The sequence below is a fragment of the Pteronotus mesoamericanus genome, unplaced genomic scaffold (assembly GCF_021234165.1).
Source record: "Pteronotus mesoamericanus isolate MK-2021 breed Mesoamerican mustached bat unplaced genomic scaffold, CSHL_Meso_final contig_202, whole genome shotgun sequence".
Lineage (NCBI taxonomy): Eukaryota > Metazoa > Chordata > Mammalia > Chiroptera > Mormoopidae > Pteronotus > Pteronotus mesoamericanus.
The window spans coordinates 7767880-7786883 of record NW_026555086.1 but is presented as its reverse complement, the minus strand read 5'-3'; the positions used below and the strand labels follow the sequence as shown (position 1 = coordinate 7786883).

The 19004-nt window shown below is 45.6% G+C and overlaps 1 protein-coding gene across 1 annotated transcript in view; it reads right to left on the bottom strand.

Moving 5' to 3' along the window:
* NUP93 (nucleoporin 93) overlaps positions 1–19004 on the bottom strand; it is an 85942-nt gene that overhangs the window by 49164 nt on the left and 17774 nt on the right. Inside the window, exon 3 of the mRNA XM_054570356.1 lies at positions 18182–18299. Within this exon, the coding sequence (XP_054426331.1) occupies positions 18182–18299 (118 nt within the window). The remainder of the gene's footprint in view (positions 1–18181; positions 18300–19004) is intronic.

Genomic DNA, 19004 nt, shown 5'->3' with positions numbered 1-19004 from the left:
GGCTGCAAAGGACCTCGCAGCAGAGGGTGCTGGCACGGGTTACCTGGCCTGCTGCAGACCCCAGATGCCTCAATACATACGGGAAGGTCATAAACACACTGGAAGGAAACCACCTTACCACGGAGGTAGCTCTCCACTGGCTTTATCCTTAGCTGAATGTAAAGTGGTCCATTCCTAACTGTCTATTTGGTAGTCCCTTGTTTAATTTTGTTTGGGTTTTATATAGCCCTAAGCATCAAAAACTAAAACAAAGAGAAAAGGGAGACAACTAGTGGACCCAGCATTTATTAACATAGGGACTAAAAATGGGCTTGCTTATACAAATCCAGAGACGACATCTAATTCTTTCTATCAAAGGGGATCAACACCATCTTTCTGAAACCCTCTGTGCACTGCATCGCCCTGAACGACAACAGCAGCTAGCTCTCTAACTCTCACGTACACACTCTGTATGAAATACCTGGACACCCACAAGTGTAAAGATAGGTGCGTCTTTACTGCCACAATGACCAAAGGGTATTAAGACCTCTGTGTATTTGAAAAAAATCTCCAAATTTCAGGTGAAGGCTTGAACAGTATTCCATATAAAATTCCAAAAACGCATGCGTTTAGATAGTTCCTTAGAATTCAGCGTAATCTTGCATAGAAAAGTTTCAAGTTTGTTATTTTTATTTTCATCTCTCAACACAGTCTCCCAGCGGGTCCATTCAAGAGCTTCCCAAAAGAGTACAGGTGTAAGACCAAGAAAAAAAAGTCTTCCCGAAAGAGCAGGCACACTTCCTCCAACTGAAGATACTCCGATTCCAAAGTTGTTGATTGGTCTGAAAGATTTCTGAGTAGGAAGGAAAAAACAGCGAAGGGGGAGGAAGGCAGTTCAGTTTCCTCAGGCCCCCTCTGAAGCACAAGGGTGAGGAGACATTTTTGAAGGCGTGGCATCAGTACCCCTCCCGCCCCTTTACCTGTAATCATGAACAAACAAGATTACAGAATAGAAAAAGGAAGCCACTGAAATTCTGTGGTTCAAGTAGAGTCACAATAATCATCAGTGACATTATGTCCAGGTGAACAACTACGAAGCTCTAAAACACACTGAGAATATCAGGGCTTGGGCCAGAAATCAAGCTTTTTACAGACCCCTGGTGAGCTCTGCGCTGCCTTCGGTCAGGCTCCCTGGGCTGCCGGGAAGATCAAGTCCTATCGCTGGCAGGTAAGTGCTTTTCAAAGAGGTAAGAGTGAGAGGCCACGTGAGGTTGGCAATTACTGTCCCCCAGCCCCCAGCCTTCGGAGGCACAGCTGGGTCCTGGCCGCTGGCCAAGCCCGCCATCACCACCCTTCTCCCGGCCGCTCCCTCCTCGCTGAGACCTGGTCCCCTTGCCCCACGCGACAGACTTCCCCCCACCTCTTTGTGTTTGCTGCCATAACTCTTACCTCCAGATCACTGGCTCTGGAAAACGGTCTGGAACTGTTCTCGTCCTCTCTCAGTGTTTCAGGGGCATTTCCATCATGATCTCTTGCCAGAACACCAAAAACTGATAGGAATTCTCCATCCCCAATCTAGTTAATCTTCCCGCTTTCTCGGCCTTGACCAGTTGCACCAATCCTTCTCCTTGAGCTAAGTCTGAACATCCTTCTTATTAAGCCCCCGAGGGGCGGCCGATGTTTTATCCCCAACGCCGCGCGCACGGCTCCCGCTCTTCTCAGGGCCGCCAGCTGGGTCCTGGCCGCCATCACCCTGGCTGCACAGCTACAACCGCCTCCGAAGGACACCTCAGCAGGGATCCTTTCACTGGCCGAGGCAACTTCCATGCTTCCACACCCTCCCTCCTTCCTTTTGACATTTACCTGCTCCAGAACTTTCAACAGCAAGCACTGCCTACACACCAGGGCTTGGCAGTCGCTCCTTCCACACTCGATGCCCCCTCCCTGACAGATTTCACTCCTTAGCATATAACCTGCCTTCGGTGAGGTTATTCCTCTCAGATCCTCATTCACGTCCTGCAGGCTAAACCCATTCCATTCTTCCAGACCTATCTGGTCTATCACAGGGGTCTTCCTCAACTACCCCCAAATTCACTCATCATTGCCTCCTCCCGCTCCTCGGAACCCCCACGGCATTTAGAATCTCCTCTCAGCCTCATTCAGTTTTGCCTGTCACTTAACACCATCCTGGACAATTTAATTCTATTCAGGAGTGTTAGGCTTGGCTCTCCGGGTGGAAGGCAATTTTGCTTCCAGAAGACAGTGCCCACGATTCATAGTTTCTCTAAGCGTCATCAGTGCCCACCACAGTGCTGTCCTTAAGTGAACAAGTCACTGCATTGATTTTGTAAGTGTTCACTAGGCCCACCCACGGTAGGTGCAGGCAACTGCTTAAAGGGGAGCGAAATATGAATATCCCTTTTGCTTGTCGTTTGCTCTTTCAAATCTCTCCAGCTCCCTGAGGTAAGTGCAGCCTCAGGTAGTAAGACAAATGCTGATGTGGCTCTTGGCCAATGTGCAGAGGCATCAAGCTCTTCTTTGTGACTGAGCATCATTACCGACAGTATTCAGTTCCCCAAGTCGGCTTCCTTCTCGGCTGCAGCGAGAGCCAAGGAGCTTCAGGGAAAATGAGCCGGTCCTGGCCCAAAGTCAGTGACGTGGTGGCCACAGCTGATCTGTCCTGAAGAATCAGCTGAGAATGAAAAAGCAATCTGCCGATTTTATCAGTGACATTTCACCTTGAGTATTGTTTTATGTGAGGACCACTAGACTTAGGCAATCAATAAAAATGAAGATGATTTCTGCATGTCTTTATTTAGCAGTAAAACAAATTATGGTCATTTTCTGTTGCTCATCTGCAAACTTGTCTGCCCAGAGGTCAAGAGACAATGGGGAAAAGAAAGCGCTCTCTGCACAGAGAAGCCGAGGCGCTGCTGCTGCCCCAGCGCCCATAAACCGAAAAGCGGGGACAGGGTCTAGAGGTGGGCCGGAAACTTAACCCATTTCCGCGTTTAACACGTTTTCAAGAAGCAGCTCCTCAGGAAATGCAGTTACTGATGGGAATAGGCTAAAAGGAGAGGAGGAAGAATCCTCAAATATTCCTTCAGGGCAGCTCAGCATACTGCAGCCCCAGGTTTCAGACACTCAGAATGAAGAGAGCTAGCTCGCGAGCTTGTGAGTGCGCGCGCGCGCTCTCTCTCTCTCTCTCTCTCTCTCTCTCTCTCTCTCTCTCTCTCACACACACACACACACACACCATCTATGGAGCCTTACTATTTACATAGAGGGAATGAATGATTTCGGCAAGAACTTGTAGGCTATATGACAAAGTTCTACCTTAGGAAAAAATAAAATAATCAAGTGTGTGAAACTTACCAGTCGTAGCCACAAAATATCAGGGGCACTTCATTTCCCTGTGGCACAGATGAGAAACCAAGGAACAGAGAAACTTAGATTCTGGCCAAGGTCACTCAGGATCTGGGTTTCCTGCTTACAGAGCTCTCTGCACAGTATTATGGGACACTGAACAAAAAACCCCTATAAGGGTGTGCGCCTGAGCCCAGATTTCATGGAATCTTAAGTTATTACACGGAGGAGGGTGGCGGCTTCTAGCTCGCTAGTTCTTGTTACCAATGTACTTTACACAACAGATGTATTTATCACCAGGCTGATTGTAAATAGAATTGTCTCAAACAAATTCTATTTTAAACTTAGCAGGCAACCTGTTATTTGAAGGACTACTAAAGCTCAAAATTGCCCCAAGATTTCTTTTATACATGCAGATATTGAGCGTTTGGATTTACTTACTACAGCAGGACCCATCATATTATTACTATTGTTTTAGGGAAAAGACACTAATTTTCATGTTTTTTTGTGGGGGATTTTTTGCTGCACATATTTACTATTTCTGCTATTGGCTGGAAAACATTGATGAGGACAAAAACTGATTTTAAAAAAGACTCCTCTTTAGAAAGAAAAGAATTACTAAAATTAATCCTCGATGATTTAAGTAAGGGAAAAATTGTATTCTGTTATCTGGTCAGAATTTCAAATTCACTGACCTAACAAAACATAGGTTCCTGATGAAATTTTTTTATGAAGAAAAATTATAGGCAGGGTTCTATTTTCTCATTTAATCCCTATTATAACGTTGCATATGGCATTCCTCAAAGCAATAAATAAAATCTGAACTCAAGATATAATAAAATTATATTCAAGGATATAGCCTTAAAAAAAAAAAAAAAAGAACCAGGGTCAAAATTCCAGGAGCAGTAACAACAAAGTGAACGAGAAATGGAGAGCGCGCGCGCCCAGCAGTCTCGGGCCTGGCCGGGGCCGGCCCCTGTCGTCGCCGCCACCTGCCGAGGCTGCTGAGGTGGGTGGCCTGGTCTCAGCCCAGGAGCCAGCGCTGCCCCACAACAAAACACCGGGTCAGGTCTTCATCCCGCACCGCACCCTTCTCATCTGCACCCTTCTCATCTTTAGCACAGGAACATGAGGACCTGTAATTCTATAACAGCTTTTTGAAAATGAAGCTGATTTTTAAGTCTGCCTTTCCCACACCATTCTTCTCTCTGCCAGCCTGCCAACAGTGACACGGGTGGAAATCATTTTTAAAACAATGGTTCGGTTTGATTAGTGCTGCTTCTTCCCACTAAGTCCGCCAGCCAACGGCTGAGGTGATTAAAGTGAAGAAAACAGTCCCAGTCCTGCTACTTTGCCATCTCATATCCTGAAGTTGGTGCGGGGAGTGTCAAGTAGCCAAATTCCCTGGGGTAAGCCTAAAATATGGAAAATCTAATGATGAGAGGACTATATTACATTCACTTAGGGTGCTTAACAAAGCATCATGCCCAGGGTTAAATGCTCAACATATATTTATTGATTAACCTGTAATTTGTTGGGGGTTCTTATTCAGAAGCTCTAGAAATGTCTCCACAGTTGCAGATTGGTATCAGCCTTCTCCAACTGTGGTGCTTCTTGGCAAACTGACATTTAGAATTTAAACTGTGTGTTCCTGTGTAGCTACCTACATAGTATTTCTAATTATGTTTTATTTAATGCCCTATAAGGCTACCTACATATGATTTCTAAAAGCAAGAGGTAATCCAGTCTAGTAGAAAGTGAACTGAAGTTGGAGTCAAAAGAGCTGGGTTCTAGGGAATCCTACCTAAGTCATGTACCTTATGCCTTATTTCTCTCATCTGTAAAATGGGAAAACATCATCAGACCTATAGGAAGTAAGAACACTGTATCTTCAACTATCTATACAATAGGACTACTCTTCAAAGCAAAGAGAAGTCATTTCAAATGATTTCTAAAACACAGGCCGCACATTTTAATACATTTTTCAAATATGCAGCCTGATTTAGACATTTCCAAGAAAATACTTATTCTGCCTTTCTGCTTTTTCTCATGGCATCTGTTGTTCCTAGCAGCTAAGGAGAAGTAAAACCTAGTGTCATTAACAGTAGGTCTTAGACCCCCAGCACTCACTCAGTGCGGGATGGGACGTGGGGGATGTGCAGAGAGAAGGTAAACAAAATGAGGATGTGGGAGCTGAGGGGAAAGGCAGAGAAAACTGGGTTAGTGAAGGAAAAACAACAAGTCCATTTTTCATCTCTCCTGGCTCCTACTGATGACAGACGGTGTATTTAATCTGCTGAGAGACCAGATTTAAGGCTTCCCTTTGGCAGGGTCCACCCATGAATTATTAACATTTGCAGAAGCAATAGCGCATCCGCTCACAGCGATCACAGAGGATAATGACGATTAACTACGAAGGGATTATTAATCCCTCCACTTCCCTTTCCTCTGTCTCTCTCTCTCCTTCATTCCCCTCTGGCTCAGACTGCTTTTTAGGCAGTGTATTTTGAGCTACAGTCTTGGTATCAGTCAATACCTCCATGGTGAACAAATAATCAATGACCAATTATAAGTCATAAGTTTTTAATACACATAAGCTTTAAACATGTATTTTATTGACCACTGTGTCCTTCTTGAAGCAAAGATAAAAACAAGGGTGGTAAAAAGTTCTTTATGGACTCAAACACTTAAATAATAGATATACCACTTTGTAGGCTGAAGTTCAGCGTTGCTGCGTGGGTGGATAAAGCGTGAAAGTGGGCAGACAGCTAGGAAAGCAGGGTTTCCCTGCACCGGCCTTCTGTGACTGCTTACCTGGTGGACCTCCAACTAGGGGGGCTTGTTAGAACACGGATTCGGGGACCCATCTCCAGAGATTTGGATCTGGTACTTCTAGGGTGAAGCCTCAGAACCCGCGTTTCTAGCAAGTGCGTGGGTGATGCCGAAGCTGGCCTGGACACCGCGCTTTGGAACAGCCGAGAAAGAGCCTCTTCCCGGCTGCCAAAGGCATTGAGGGCATGAGGAAAATGGGGAAGGAAATGAAAACCAGCCAGAGGTAGAAAGACAAAAAACAGACAGAGAGAGATTTGCAGCTCCTTTGCTTTCCTAACTCCCAAAGCAAAATTGAGATGCCTGAGGGCCTCTGCATATGTCTGCTGCTCCCCAGTAAATCCCGGTCCCTAACACTCCCTCTCCCCCGAAAATGAGTTGCTAGGATGAACAGTTAACAATGGTAAAGAACGCACCTGCAGCTGGAAGCTAGGCTAGTGTATAAATTCATTCTGAAAACATGAGAAACAAAATTATATCTCCTCGATCATTTTTCCCCCGTCATCCTCTCTACGTAGGGTTTGGCTTTATGAACAATCAATCCTTTTGCGATGTACTATAACAGAAAACCCTTATACACCTTCAATATCAAGCTGACTCAGGCACCAAAAACACAAAAGCAGAACATACACAGAAGCTTTGAGCATGGGCCAAAAATAAGGAAATGAAACTTCAGGGTGCCAGTTAAAAGAGCCAAGCATGAGCAGATTAGCTAGATGGAGAAACTAAGTTCTACTTTTTCAGGGTTTGCAAATGCAGAAAACCCAAGTACGGAGAGCACATAAGGAAGAGGCGCGCCTCCGGCAGCCAGCAAGGCCGGGCTCCCACGGCACCTCCTCTCCAGCGGCCCAGTCCAGCCCTACGTCTAGTCCATGCTCACTCTCCACCGCAAGGTGGCTGCAGGGTCGTCCCGGCAGCCACGACTGCACAGCTAGTACCTGGCCCGCAAAAAGCAGGTTCACGTACATCAGCAATGGCTGCTCTAGATGAGAACCCGTCTAAAAGGCTGGGAGAGAGGGGATGGGAAAGAGGGAGGCAAAGGACAGAAAGAGAGCAAGAATGAAAGGAAGGAAGGAGAAAAGACAAAAAAAAGGGAAGAAATGAGGATAGCCAGAAGAAAACAGAGGGTGAAACAGAAAGCAAAAAATTGGCAAAAACAAAACAAACAAGAAACCTCTCTCCAACCTGCTCTAAACCCCGAGAGTCTAGTTTTCCTAAAGTTTCCAATATGACGTGGTTCTCGTTTGCTACTTTGCAGGTGCTTAGCACCAATGACCTACTCAGTACAAACCAGGCTGAAAGGCTCTTGCGTGACAAATTTCAAGAAATCCCGAGCCCCTCGCGTATAGGCCATCTGTAAACTATGTCAGCAGCAGCAATAAGCAAGTATCAGCACCACTTTCTGTCCCACAGTGTACCTGGGATGGAAAAAATGAGGTCTGCCGCCACTCAGTTTATAGCATTATTCTCCTAAGTAGCATTTTCATCCCTACAATTGATTTCATTAACCAGCAAGCCTTTCACATGGCAAGGAGTAAATGGAAATGTCACTTCAAAGAAAACAGTGAGAAAAGGTCTGAGAGGAAAGACAGGACCAAAACATCAAGAAACTTGACCAGTGGCAAAAGAACTACCTTAGTGTCTTGGCAAAAAATAGTAACGTGGAATGGACCCGACCGGTCCACCCCTGAATGCGTCCCGGAGCTGGTCATGATCATAAGGATGTATCTGGGCTCCAGTTCCAACCTTAGAGAGTAACGCAGCCCTCTGTCTTGGCCCCAACTCCTTCCCCTTCTAGTGAGGGTGATGGCGACACCCATTCAGCCCGCCCATCTCCACACTGCAGTGGGGAACTAGGTGGTGACGGACAACTGGAAGCGTTCCAATTCTCTGCCCCTCACATTTCACATAAAATGTCTGGCTTGTTACTTATTTTCCTCTCATTGTTCCAAATTAGGGCGAAGTCACAGAACTTTCTCAATAACCATTCTTCCAAATACTTTGAGGGGGAGAGTGAAATGATGTAATGGTTGCTCATAAAATCTGCATGTCTCAGACCCCTTGTCACACATTAGGAAGCATCACCATTACAGAATAAAGGGGAAGACGGTTCATTTACAGAAATGGGCCCATTCCGAACAATAGGAGCCGTTTTTATAGTCTATCTCTGACACGTGCTTCATGGACCAACTCCTCTCTTCTCCATTAAAATAAGTCTGTTTTCCTTGTCATGTCAAACAGATGTTCCACCTGGTCCACACCACACGACACTCCCAAAATGTGGCCGTCCAGCAACTTCGGGGGCAAGAGAGCTGCCCGGGAAGCTCTAGGGAGGCGTTTTGCAAGTTCTCTAACTTAACCGTGTCTTCGTTTTATGATTAGAGAGAAAAGCGAACTTTCCTCCCGAAGCCATTCAGCTCTCTTCACACTCTCAGGACCCGAAGTGCAGAGCTTCCCTGGCATCGCAGGCCCTCGGCCCTCAGGCGCGGCGTGCGGCTCGCCCCCCATCCCAGTCGGGGGGGTCCCGGCTGTGAACGAGGGGGGCCGGTCTGTCACAGACGATGAGCGCTTCTCCCCCGCCACCCCGAGCCCGGCTCCCGCCGAAAGCGGGGCGCTGGGGCGGCCCCTCAGTGAGAGTCCGGCTGCGGCTTCATGCCGGCAGGGCGGCATCGGGACGCGCGGAGGGCCACCGGGCGGGAGCGCGGGACTGTGACCTACTCTGGAACACCGTCACGACCTTTTGGTTTCCTGCCTGGTCTTCTCTTTGAAATTCTATCACGTTAGTTGCAGTTATTTAAAAGAGCCAGTTAACCCAAAGGGTACCGATTTGTATCACTTCAGCTCTGCTGAATGGCAATTCCTCACTTCTATGCTGTCTCCTAGAAATGAGCAATTTCGCTGTATTGAGAAATTCTTTCCCATATTCTGGAGCAAACACAAAGTTGAAGGCTTTGTCTGTATCTTTAAAACCCAAACACGCATAATACCCTTAGACGGCCAAATCATATTACAAGATGCAAGATTTCAACATTCCGGCACACGGCCAGGCCTTAATGGCCAGTCAGACGCTAAGTAAGGAAATGGGTCTGCATTAAACCTACAAATAAGTCAACAATCAATAGTTCAGGATTACAGTAAAAATTTTATGTGCCCTTTAAATTGCTTCTAGCATCATCCTTCTAACTCAAGCTCAGCTTCAGAAGCAAAACAAAACAAAGATGATCAAGCAAGAAGCTGAACACAACCTATTTTCAAAGCACAAAAGCCCTGGCATTTCAAAACTAAAGCCGCTCCAGGATTTCACAGAAAGCCTTCACTGTGTACCTGCAGGGCAGCAAACCTGAGAAATAACGGGCTGAGCCTTAGACAGTAAATTAAACTGACAGCTCAGAAAGCATAAAACTATGTCCAAAAAAAGGCAAGCACCTGGAGAAGATAAACGGATGAAACAGGTTTGTCCTTCCCGGAAACCTCGTCTCCCCTCCCCCCTCAAAACCTGCAGGGGTTTGTACCAAGGTTTGAAAAGCGTATTCCAGCTTCTCTCTATTCAACATTATTTTATTACTAAGCTTATACAAACAGGAGTGATGCCCACCACTTCCAGAGCGGGCTTCCTACTCTTTCCTGTGCTCTAAGTGAGCACTCAATTATACTTCTATCTCAAACATCCATTACCCCCCTCCTTCAAATACATCCTGAAAATCCACTGCCTGATGAAGACGCTCTGAGTCTATAAATGAAATTTATAACCTAGGGGGCTAATGGCACAGCACTGAGCTCAAACCAACAGGAGGGAGCTCCAGCCGGACACGCAGAGCCCCCGAGGCCTTAGGTTCCTCGTCAGTGACGCGGAGGCAGTCGGCGGAGCCCGCCTCAGGCGGTTACTGAAGGGGCTAAGTGAGGAAACCCGGAAAGTGCTCGGCGCAGTGTCCGGACATAATAAAATATCCAGTAAGTCTCGGTTCGCCTCCCCACTTTTAGCTGGCTTAAACCAGAGGACAGGAACTCACACTCGTCTTTGGTGCCATGTTTCACTGTACCAGCAGGGACACTTAAGCTAAACAAAAGAAGGGAAGGGAGGTGGGGAGGGCGGGGGGCGGGGGGAGGCACAGCTATTTAAACTGGCACTACCCCTAGTGCGGAGGAAGGAGTGCCAGTCTGCGAAGGGTTTGTTCCCTGTCTGCAGCAGGTAGGGACAAAAACTGAGGATAAGCATTTAGAAACTTTTCTAGCAATCTGACAGTAACTGTACATAAATTGAATTTTAAAAACTATCGCCTATATTTTACACATCTCTTATTTCATTTTTTTCCTGGTTAATTCATTCTTACGACATTTTGTGCAAGTACTTCTCAGCTTGACATAAACTTGAAAGAAAGAAAAAGCTTGTTTGAGAAGCCCTAACTCAGCAAGCACTCCTGAAGGGACAGCCCCCACCAGCACACTCCTGCAGCGCGAAGACACCTCGGCAGTTTGGGATCTCGTCACGTGACCAAGTGCTACTGCAAATGCCCGTAAACCTTCTTGGACCCGCCAGGCCCTGCTCGTCTAGAGACTGGCCCTGCTGAGACAGACTGATAGGCACTGAGGATAAGGGAGACCTGCTAAGAGAGGAGGAGAAAGTTCTCCCAGATAGTAGCACACCGATGTGCTGTGGTAACCGGAGAGATCAAGCACATTATAACCTTCCGTGGCTGCTGCTTCTACCTGTCCCTAAGATAGGGACAGCATTTTAAAATAGACAAATAATTTTTTGGTGTATCTCTCCACATCAGGCCCCTCTCCTTTCTTGGAGAGTGAATAAAAACTTTACTCTCTGAAAAAATAAAAATAAAAATAAAATAAAGAAGAGGGGGGAGTGGAGAATACTGGCCCATGTCCTTTTGGTCATGCCATTCAAAGAAATAGACCAAATTGGATAGTAATAATAAAAATCGGCCAGCAAACCAGCACTACCCACGTGTGTCCTGCTGACCTACCCCTCCCCTTTGTTTCACAAACGAAAGAACCCAGTCCCGGCTGTGAAGGTATTTTCTCAGACAAGGGCGCTTTCTGCACATTTCCTGGGAGCTGTGTTGCACCCAGCCTTGTTCAGCAGATCAGGCTACAACGCTTCAAGTGCTGCCGTTTTCTGGAAAGCGCAGGCAGGGTGCTGCATGTGGCACCTCGGCCTCACAGCTACTGGGCGGTGAAAGGCGAGGACTTGCCCTTCCTCCCTCCGGGGCGATTAAGGCGGCCGGGCATCGCTAAGGACCACCACACACCATGGGCGCTGCAGGCCCGGGGCTGCCGGCGAGCTGGGCCTGGGGCCTCGCTCAGCCTCTCCTTGTGTGGAGTGCAGACGGGAGCAAGCACTTGCGAAAGAGGAAAACGCTTAAGAAGAAAGCAGTACACACCAGGTCCGAGAGCTCGGCAGCAGGAGAAGTTCGAGGCACAGGTCTCATCAGCAGAGGATGCCGCCCATCCTACCGCCGCACTGCTTTTCCTGCCCCCCACCAAACAAACCCACAAGACAGCAAGCCCAGGGTCTGCCCTGCCAGAGCCCCTCTCAGTCCCTCCCAGAGCGTGGAATTTTAGTGGAGACCGTGGGAGCCCGGGTCCCAAAGTTTTGTAACAGAGGAGCCGCGCTTTGCAAACCCCACCAATGGAAGGAGCCGCATCAGACTGCAGGCCTGAAACACTGGGACCCAACTCTCCAAAACGGAAACAGACCCCATTGCGCCGCGGCCAGCAGGTCGAAGCCATGCACAGGGCGGAGGGCTGCCATCTGGGCATGAGAGACTGATGAGAGCAAGGCATTCCAAGGAGGCCTGGACCCTACTTAAATCACACCTACTCCAGCACCAAATGATCCTGCAGACACAAAGGCGTGCCCATTCCTGGATGCGGAAACCAAGCAATCTGAAGACACCAGCCTGAGGAAGATGGTCTCCAGAGTGCTGGGGTAGTGGCGGATGTCGGCAAGTTAAGAGACACCCCGTGACGGCGCAGGATGACTCAGCTCCGGTTCGAAGGCACCGGGGCCTGGCCAATATTTGAAGTGCTCTATTAAATTATTAGATAAATACTTTAGCCCTGGGCTTCTCCCAAAAAATCTCTTACAGAACCGTTCCAAGTTCCTTAAGCTGGTAATTGATACTCCCTTGCTCACTACAGGATATTAGAAACCTCTGAGAAGACAAAAACAGCTTGTCATTTCCTACTTGCTCCAAACGCATTCAGCACCCACCTACTGGCTTGTTATGAGGGCTCTGCATTCAGGACAAGAGTAAATGGACACGTGAAAACCTGGAATCTTACGCCTTTGGCTCACCTAAAAGCAGTTTTTCACATTCCACAGGCAATGCCTTGAACATCCATTTTATTTCCAGAGTTGCCATTTTTAATTCCATTCAAAGGAGACTTTAATGTTGTAATTGCATCCTCTGCCACCAGACCATGTGCCTACCTTTTCCCTTATCACAAACAGAAAAATTAAATCACTTCAGTACTCACTACAGCAATCCGCATTAGACTACCTCATTATAAACACAGAACAGGGGCGGCACATTAACCTGCTTCCGTGAAGATGGCTATTTTTTTTCTTTCTCATGTGTTTGCTGGCTTCTACCAGCCCCAAGATTTACACTGGGTCACGAATGAATAACAAGGGTCAGCAAAAATATACTACGGACACTGCGATGTTCGCACAGGAGACGAAGCCTGGTACATCGACTGCCCGGACAAGGCCGGGTGCGGCGAGACGCGCCTTTCCCACGCGTGCTCCGGCTTCCACGCCAAATGTCTCTGGTCCGAGCTCCAACACAGGCCTTCTCCCTAACTAACAGAATTTGGATCCAGTGAGGACTGGATTCATTTGCTAGTGAACCCGAAAGCATTAGCTATAGGTTGTTTTAAGTCCCGAACAGGCAGCTGTTACAAGCAGGGGAAGGGCAAGATTCAAACACCCCTTAAAGTCCTATAAAACCTCAAAAGAAAGGTTACCATGAAGTTCCTTCTCTCAGGGGCCAGAGAGTCAGAACAAAGGTGGCCAACACACACGCCTGCTTAACTAAAACCTCCACACGATCAGACGCCAAGCAACAGTCTGTTCTCTCTTCATACATGAAAACATTTAAAGAGCAAAGTCGACTCTTCAGGGTCCATCAGTACAAAATTTCCAATAATCCTCGTGGCCCTGGTCACCATTATGTGCAGAGAAGCCTGCCCAAGCAATAGTAACAGCGGAAACAACACGGAACATAGGTATGTTTTTCCTACTTAGACCATTTATCAGAATTGTTGTAAGAATTATCCGTAAGCAAATGGATGTAACTTTTATGAATGAACCTCATCTCTTCCTCAAATTTACTACAGCAGCTCTGATAAGAGCTCTCCTTGGTACACATGCTTAGCAGTTTCAATCTCTAGCAACAGATGAAAATGACAACTACATTTTCCCCCAACTGACTGGAGCAAGGGCAGCCTACTGTGCTTTTCCCTCCAGATCAGCGTTTTGCCAGAAGTCTGCCTGAGAGCTGCGGTTAGCGCGCGGATCATTCTAGGCAAGGCTGACCCTCTTTCCAACAAACTGCCACAGGGTTTTTGTAACCAGTTCCCATCAAGAACTTGCCAGTGCTATAAACACACAATTAGCAAGCAACACAACCACTTTTCCTCTTAGCTGGTATACACAGTTGCATTTAAGCAGCAGTATCTTAACTCTGAAGATACAAAGTTAAAAGATAAACCATGAAAATAACAACTTAGTAGTTATATAACAATAAAGAGTTAGACCAGCAGCGTGATTCATTCTTATTCTTACAAAGCCATTTATTTTCTTCTGATATTTTAAAAGATAAGCTAAGAGTGATGTGAACATACTCTATACTTTCAAGGCCAAAAACAGAAAAAAGAAGGAAAGAACAAATATCTTATTACAGACACAGTGTGGTAGTCAAAACAAGGTTTTAACAAGTCAATTACTGCACCATTAGTCTTATATGTGACAGATCAGTTTCCCTGACTTCAATTTTCTTATAGTTATTTTATTCTCTGTTTAAGACTTCTTTTTCTTTTAGTCACACAGGACAGATTTCCATCTGGAATTTTAGACAGATTAATGAAGACTTTCAGTATAGGATCTGTTTGTTTTTTTTTCTTAAAGGGCTAAATTTTCACTTATCTAAGATTTGAGTTAGCTGCTAAATCAATTCCAACAACATATTCTAAATTTCTGTTTACTCTGTGGGCGAGCATTCAGAAAGTTTTTTTTCTTAAGCGGTAAAGCCAAGATACTAAATTTCGAAGACATGGGGAAGGGAGATCTGAAAAGACTATTAAAGGGGTGGTACCTAAGGAAAGCCTTTGAGTGTCACACTGAGATCAGGCGTCGGCCACTGCAGAGGTGCTGCTCCCTGCCAGAGAGCGGTGGTAGGAAGGCGCCCGATGCATAAGAGAGAGGAACAGGTCAGGCCATCCGGCTGGCTGCAGCAGAAACACCTACGCGCACGCACGCGCGCACACATGCGCCCACACACGAGTCCCCCCATCTTAGGAAGTACCATGGTTTAATCCTACCTATACTTACTCTAATAACTAGGTATTTAATACTTTTATAAGGAAAACTGTTTCTAGTTGAAAAATGTCTTGACAGAAATCTCTCAAACACATCATTGTCCTGGATTTAGGGGAAGCCTAAATCCAATGACTAGCAGAGCCCTTATAAAAAAGAAAGGAGAGGCATATTCGACCAACATGGAGAAAAACCTGTGAAGACGGAGGCGAGTTCTGTGGCCGCACACCAAGGAATGCCAGGGGCCACGGGTGGCCGGGGGCGGAGAGTGGGCGGGGCTGCCAACACCTGAACTTCAAACCCTGGCCTCCGGAACTGTAAGAGGTACATTTTCTAATGTCTTAGGTCACTAAGTTTGTGGTACATGATTGTGGCAGCCCTAGGAACCTAATGCAATAGTATTATATTTTGGTCTAATGCCATTTGGAAATACATGGCCTCATGCAGAGAAACTGCAGCTCCCATTTTTATGACTAACTCAGGCTTTTTCTGCACAGCCTCCTTGAAATACACATGTAATCTAATGAAAAAGCCCAGAATATTACTGGACTGTGTACATCTGCACTTTATTACTATATACTACACATCACCCCCAGTATATTAGGTCTGTTCGGATCATTGTAAAGCTGTGCGATCTGCCCTTAAGATTTTTTTCCCAAAGACAGAAGTGAGCTAGTGAGCCTCTGAGAGGGGACTTGTACTCACAGGCTCCCGAAGTCACTGAGAACAGAACAGGGTAATCGTTTTGGTAACATGTCCTATTAATAGTTATTGCTCTTCACTCTATTACACAAATGTGCAATTTTTCTTTATGACCTTTTCCAAAAAGTGAAATCAATAAACATTTTTAAAAATTCTACTAGCATCAGCCATACATATATTTAAATGGTTTTTAAATAAATATGTGACCTTTAATGGCCACAGCAATCTTTTAAAAATGCATTCTCAGTGTATGCCAACGGCACTGATTATGACAAACAAAACAGTGACAACAAAAAGTCTGCATTAAATTCAAGCTCCATTAGAAACGGACGGAAATATAATCAATGTTCACCCAGCAGAAAAGGACTGCCCACATAGCTGTAGATGTATACATGGGGAAATGCCTTTTCAAGCTTCGATGCAAACAATGAATGGTACAAAGCCTTGGACAGCATCTGTCCAATGACCCTCTAGCATTTCCTTTTGTGAATTTATAAACTGACATAACAAACTCACTCTGACTGGTACTGAACACATGAGATTAGGGTGCATGCTCATCTCCGAACCGCACTGGTTGGAAAACAGAAGTTCATACACAAAGTCAATCAGGTTTATGGTGTATGAATTATATCTCAATAAAGCTGTTAATATACATGAGAAAAATGTCCATTAAAAAGTATATCTGGATTTTCTAAAAGCAAAAAACTTGAAAATTTCCAAGTTGACTCTTCTTGGACAACAAACATATTATGAGAAGAATTAGAAGGAAAATAAACCCATGCTGAGGGTGAAAGCTGGCTTGGTTCTTCATATACTGACTACAAAACAAGAAGTCAGGCAATTGCAGTACACTGCTGTGCGCACAGGAAGTTTAAGCCACACAACACAACTTAAAGCTTCCAATCCCTACTAGTACCCACAGCCATCTCAGATCAAGCCTAAGTCTCAGCCCTCTAAAAGTTAAATTTTCTCCTTTAAAACCTTCGCTGGAAAAAAGATGAAGTCAATAGAGGCCTTATTTTGAAACGAGTAAAGTCTTTACTTCAGGTCTAGATGCTCAATTCTCGATTAATCACAAGTTATCTTGGACTGACCGATCTGCATTTGTGAAGCTATTCCAGAAAAGCCCAACCGAGAGGTAAATTTTGAAATGGAAGTGTCCTTCTTCTCAAAGTTCAAAGATTTCCTGGTGGTCAGAAGCAAAACGCTTAGCCACGCTCATTCCAAATAAAGAAACTCTAATGTGACCAAGCGTGCATTCTAGAAAACATCTGATGGGAGTGTTGAAGAGGAGCGTTCATGCATTAGTAGAAGGTCAGACTAAAAGATCGTTACAACTCAATGCGATCAGGAACCTGTCACTCATATCCCAAGGTAAAAAACAGAGCACCGCATCAGTGGGAATTCATGAAGTGCACCACTCAATGTGGCTGGGTATTCCACATATGGGTTATAAATATGCCAGAGAAAACTTTAAAAAGCAGCTAGTTTTAAAAATAAACAACTTCTTTGGTATTTTAAACATCAAAAACACTCAAACAAACAACCACCTTTCAGCAAGTGCCATTTCTTTCTGTACTATTAGGGGCACTCCCCACAATACATGTGATTACTCAAATTATTTGAGCTCTAGTCCATTTATCCACTTCATCCCTGTTATAAGTATTTGTTTATAGAGCATCGAGCAGTAAAAATAGGATGGAAAGGAAGAGCTAAAACCAAAATTTTTTAAAAAAAATTAGGTATACCTGTCATTTTAAGATTGCATGGAAATAAGGAGGCATCGATAAGGTGATAGGAAATGTAATTTAGTACGTAAAGTTGGAAAAAACTGGGTCTCCATTCTCTGGGAACATATCAATAACAGGAAAAATAACGGACATCTACAGTTAACTCTCAATTTAAAGTACAGAGTTTTAGGTGTCTGAATTGGAGTAAATACAGGATCATGGTCATTAGGTGGATTAAAACGGCTCTTGCAAAGGGTAGTGCGGTACAGAGTACTAATTCAAACTGAGCCCAAACAGTAACACAATTAGTATCGTTTGCGCTCGGATTTGCCTTCGTCGCACCTGGGTCCTTTCCATTCAAAGGTAAATCAGTAATAAAAACGGTGCCCCGCTGTCCCTTTACTCTGACACAGTGCAGTGTTCCAATTCCGCAACAAGTTTTGGCAGGCAAACACACACACATGCGCGCGCGCACACTTATCAGTGTCCGATTATCTCAGAATAGCATTCAGTTGTGCCAGTGGTGTGTTTGGTTAAATGAGACTGGAGTGCTCTATTAGACAATTTCCTGGTGCCACTAATGCAGCCAAATACTTCCTAGAAATCAATGAATAGGTTCTAGTAAGTAGTACTCTAGGTTTCCCAGCTCTTTGCCAACCAACGCAAGCAAGATGTAGAGAAGAAATGTGGAAGACAAATAGTAAAATTATCTGAGATCTAGCAAAGAAGGCAGTAGAAACATACAACTAATGTCTCTGTGCCTTGGATTGAGCCCAGGGAAGGAAGAGAAGTCTGTTGTCACAATTAGAATAATCTGAAAGTGCAGGTCGGCAGTGCTTCCTTAAATTCAGCATCGCAGAGCACTCAGAAAATAACCCAATATTCCCCAACCTCCAAAGCTGAGCCTCCCATTCTCTTACCATCCGAGGAAGACGAGAACGAACAAAGCAATCTAGAATTTCTGAACCAGCTGGTGAGTGAGGGCCCCACGCGCGCGGGCCGGGCCACAGGCAGCCCTTACCTGGATGTCTGTGTCCTTCACAGGCTCAAGAGGCTCGAAGGTGGTGGCTGCGCTCAGGCTCTCCAAGCGCTGGGAGATGTGCGATATGTCAAGTCCCCGAGACCCAAGGAGAACTGACCTATGTGAGGAAACAGGACAGGGGGGAAAGAGTAGGATTAAGACACCCAGTAAGCTTCATATAATACTAGAGGGTATTTTCTACCCAGAATTTCCTATACACCACCTGGACGCTTTTATGTGGTTATCTTATACCTTTCCATAAAGATCTACCACCTGGAACAGCAGACACAAGGTCGCATTTGGCAGCGAGAGAGAAAGATCTGATTGTGCCTGAATTAGAGAAAGGGACTTGTCAGGAATAATATGAGTATATTAATAACATAATGGGCCAGACGGCTCCAAACATTTTCCAGTAAAGCAGACCATGAGACGGATATCCTCAATCCCCATTTTACAGATGCGGGAACTAAGGTGCAAAGAGGTTAACCAGCTAATCCGAAGTCACGGGGCCCGGAAGGAGCACAGCCCGTCAAGCTCTGCTTGTAACCACTGTCCTCTACTTACAGCTTCTGTAAACACCGGTAACAGCAAACCACACAACTTTAGAAGCTTCAGAGGAACCCAGTCCAGACTCTATTCATTAGCTGAGGAAACCAGAAGTCCAGGGCAGTGAATGGCCAACAAAGAGCAGTCAAACCAGAGTCCAAGCCGGTTCTCCATGGCATCTCTTCAAAAACCAATCACGTGCCATGTATTTCGAGTTCCCTCTCTGTGGCCCAGTCCAGCAATACAGGAGGCTGTCGCCTGACTAATAAATGTTTTT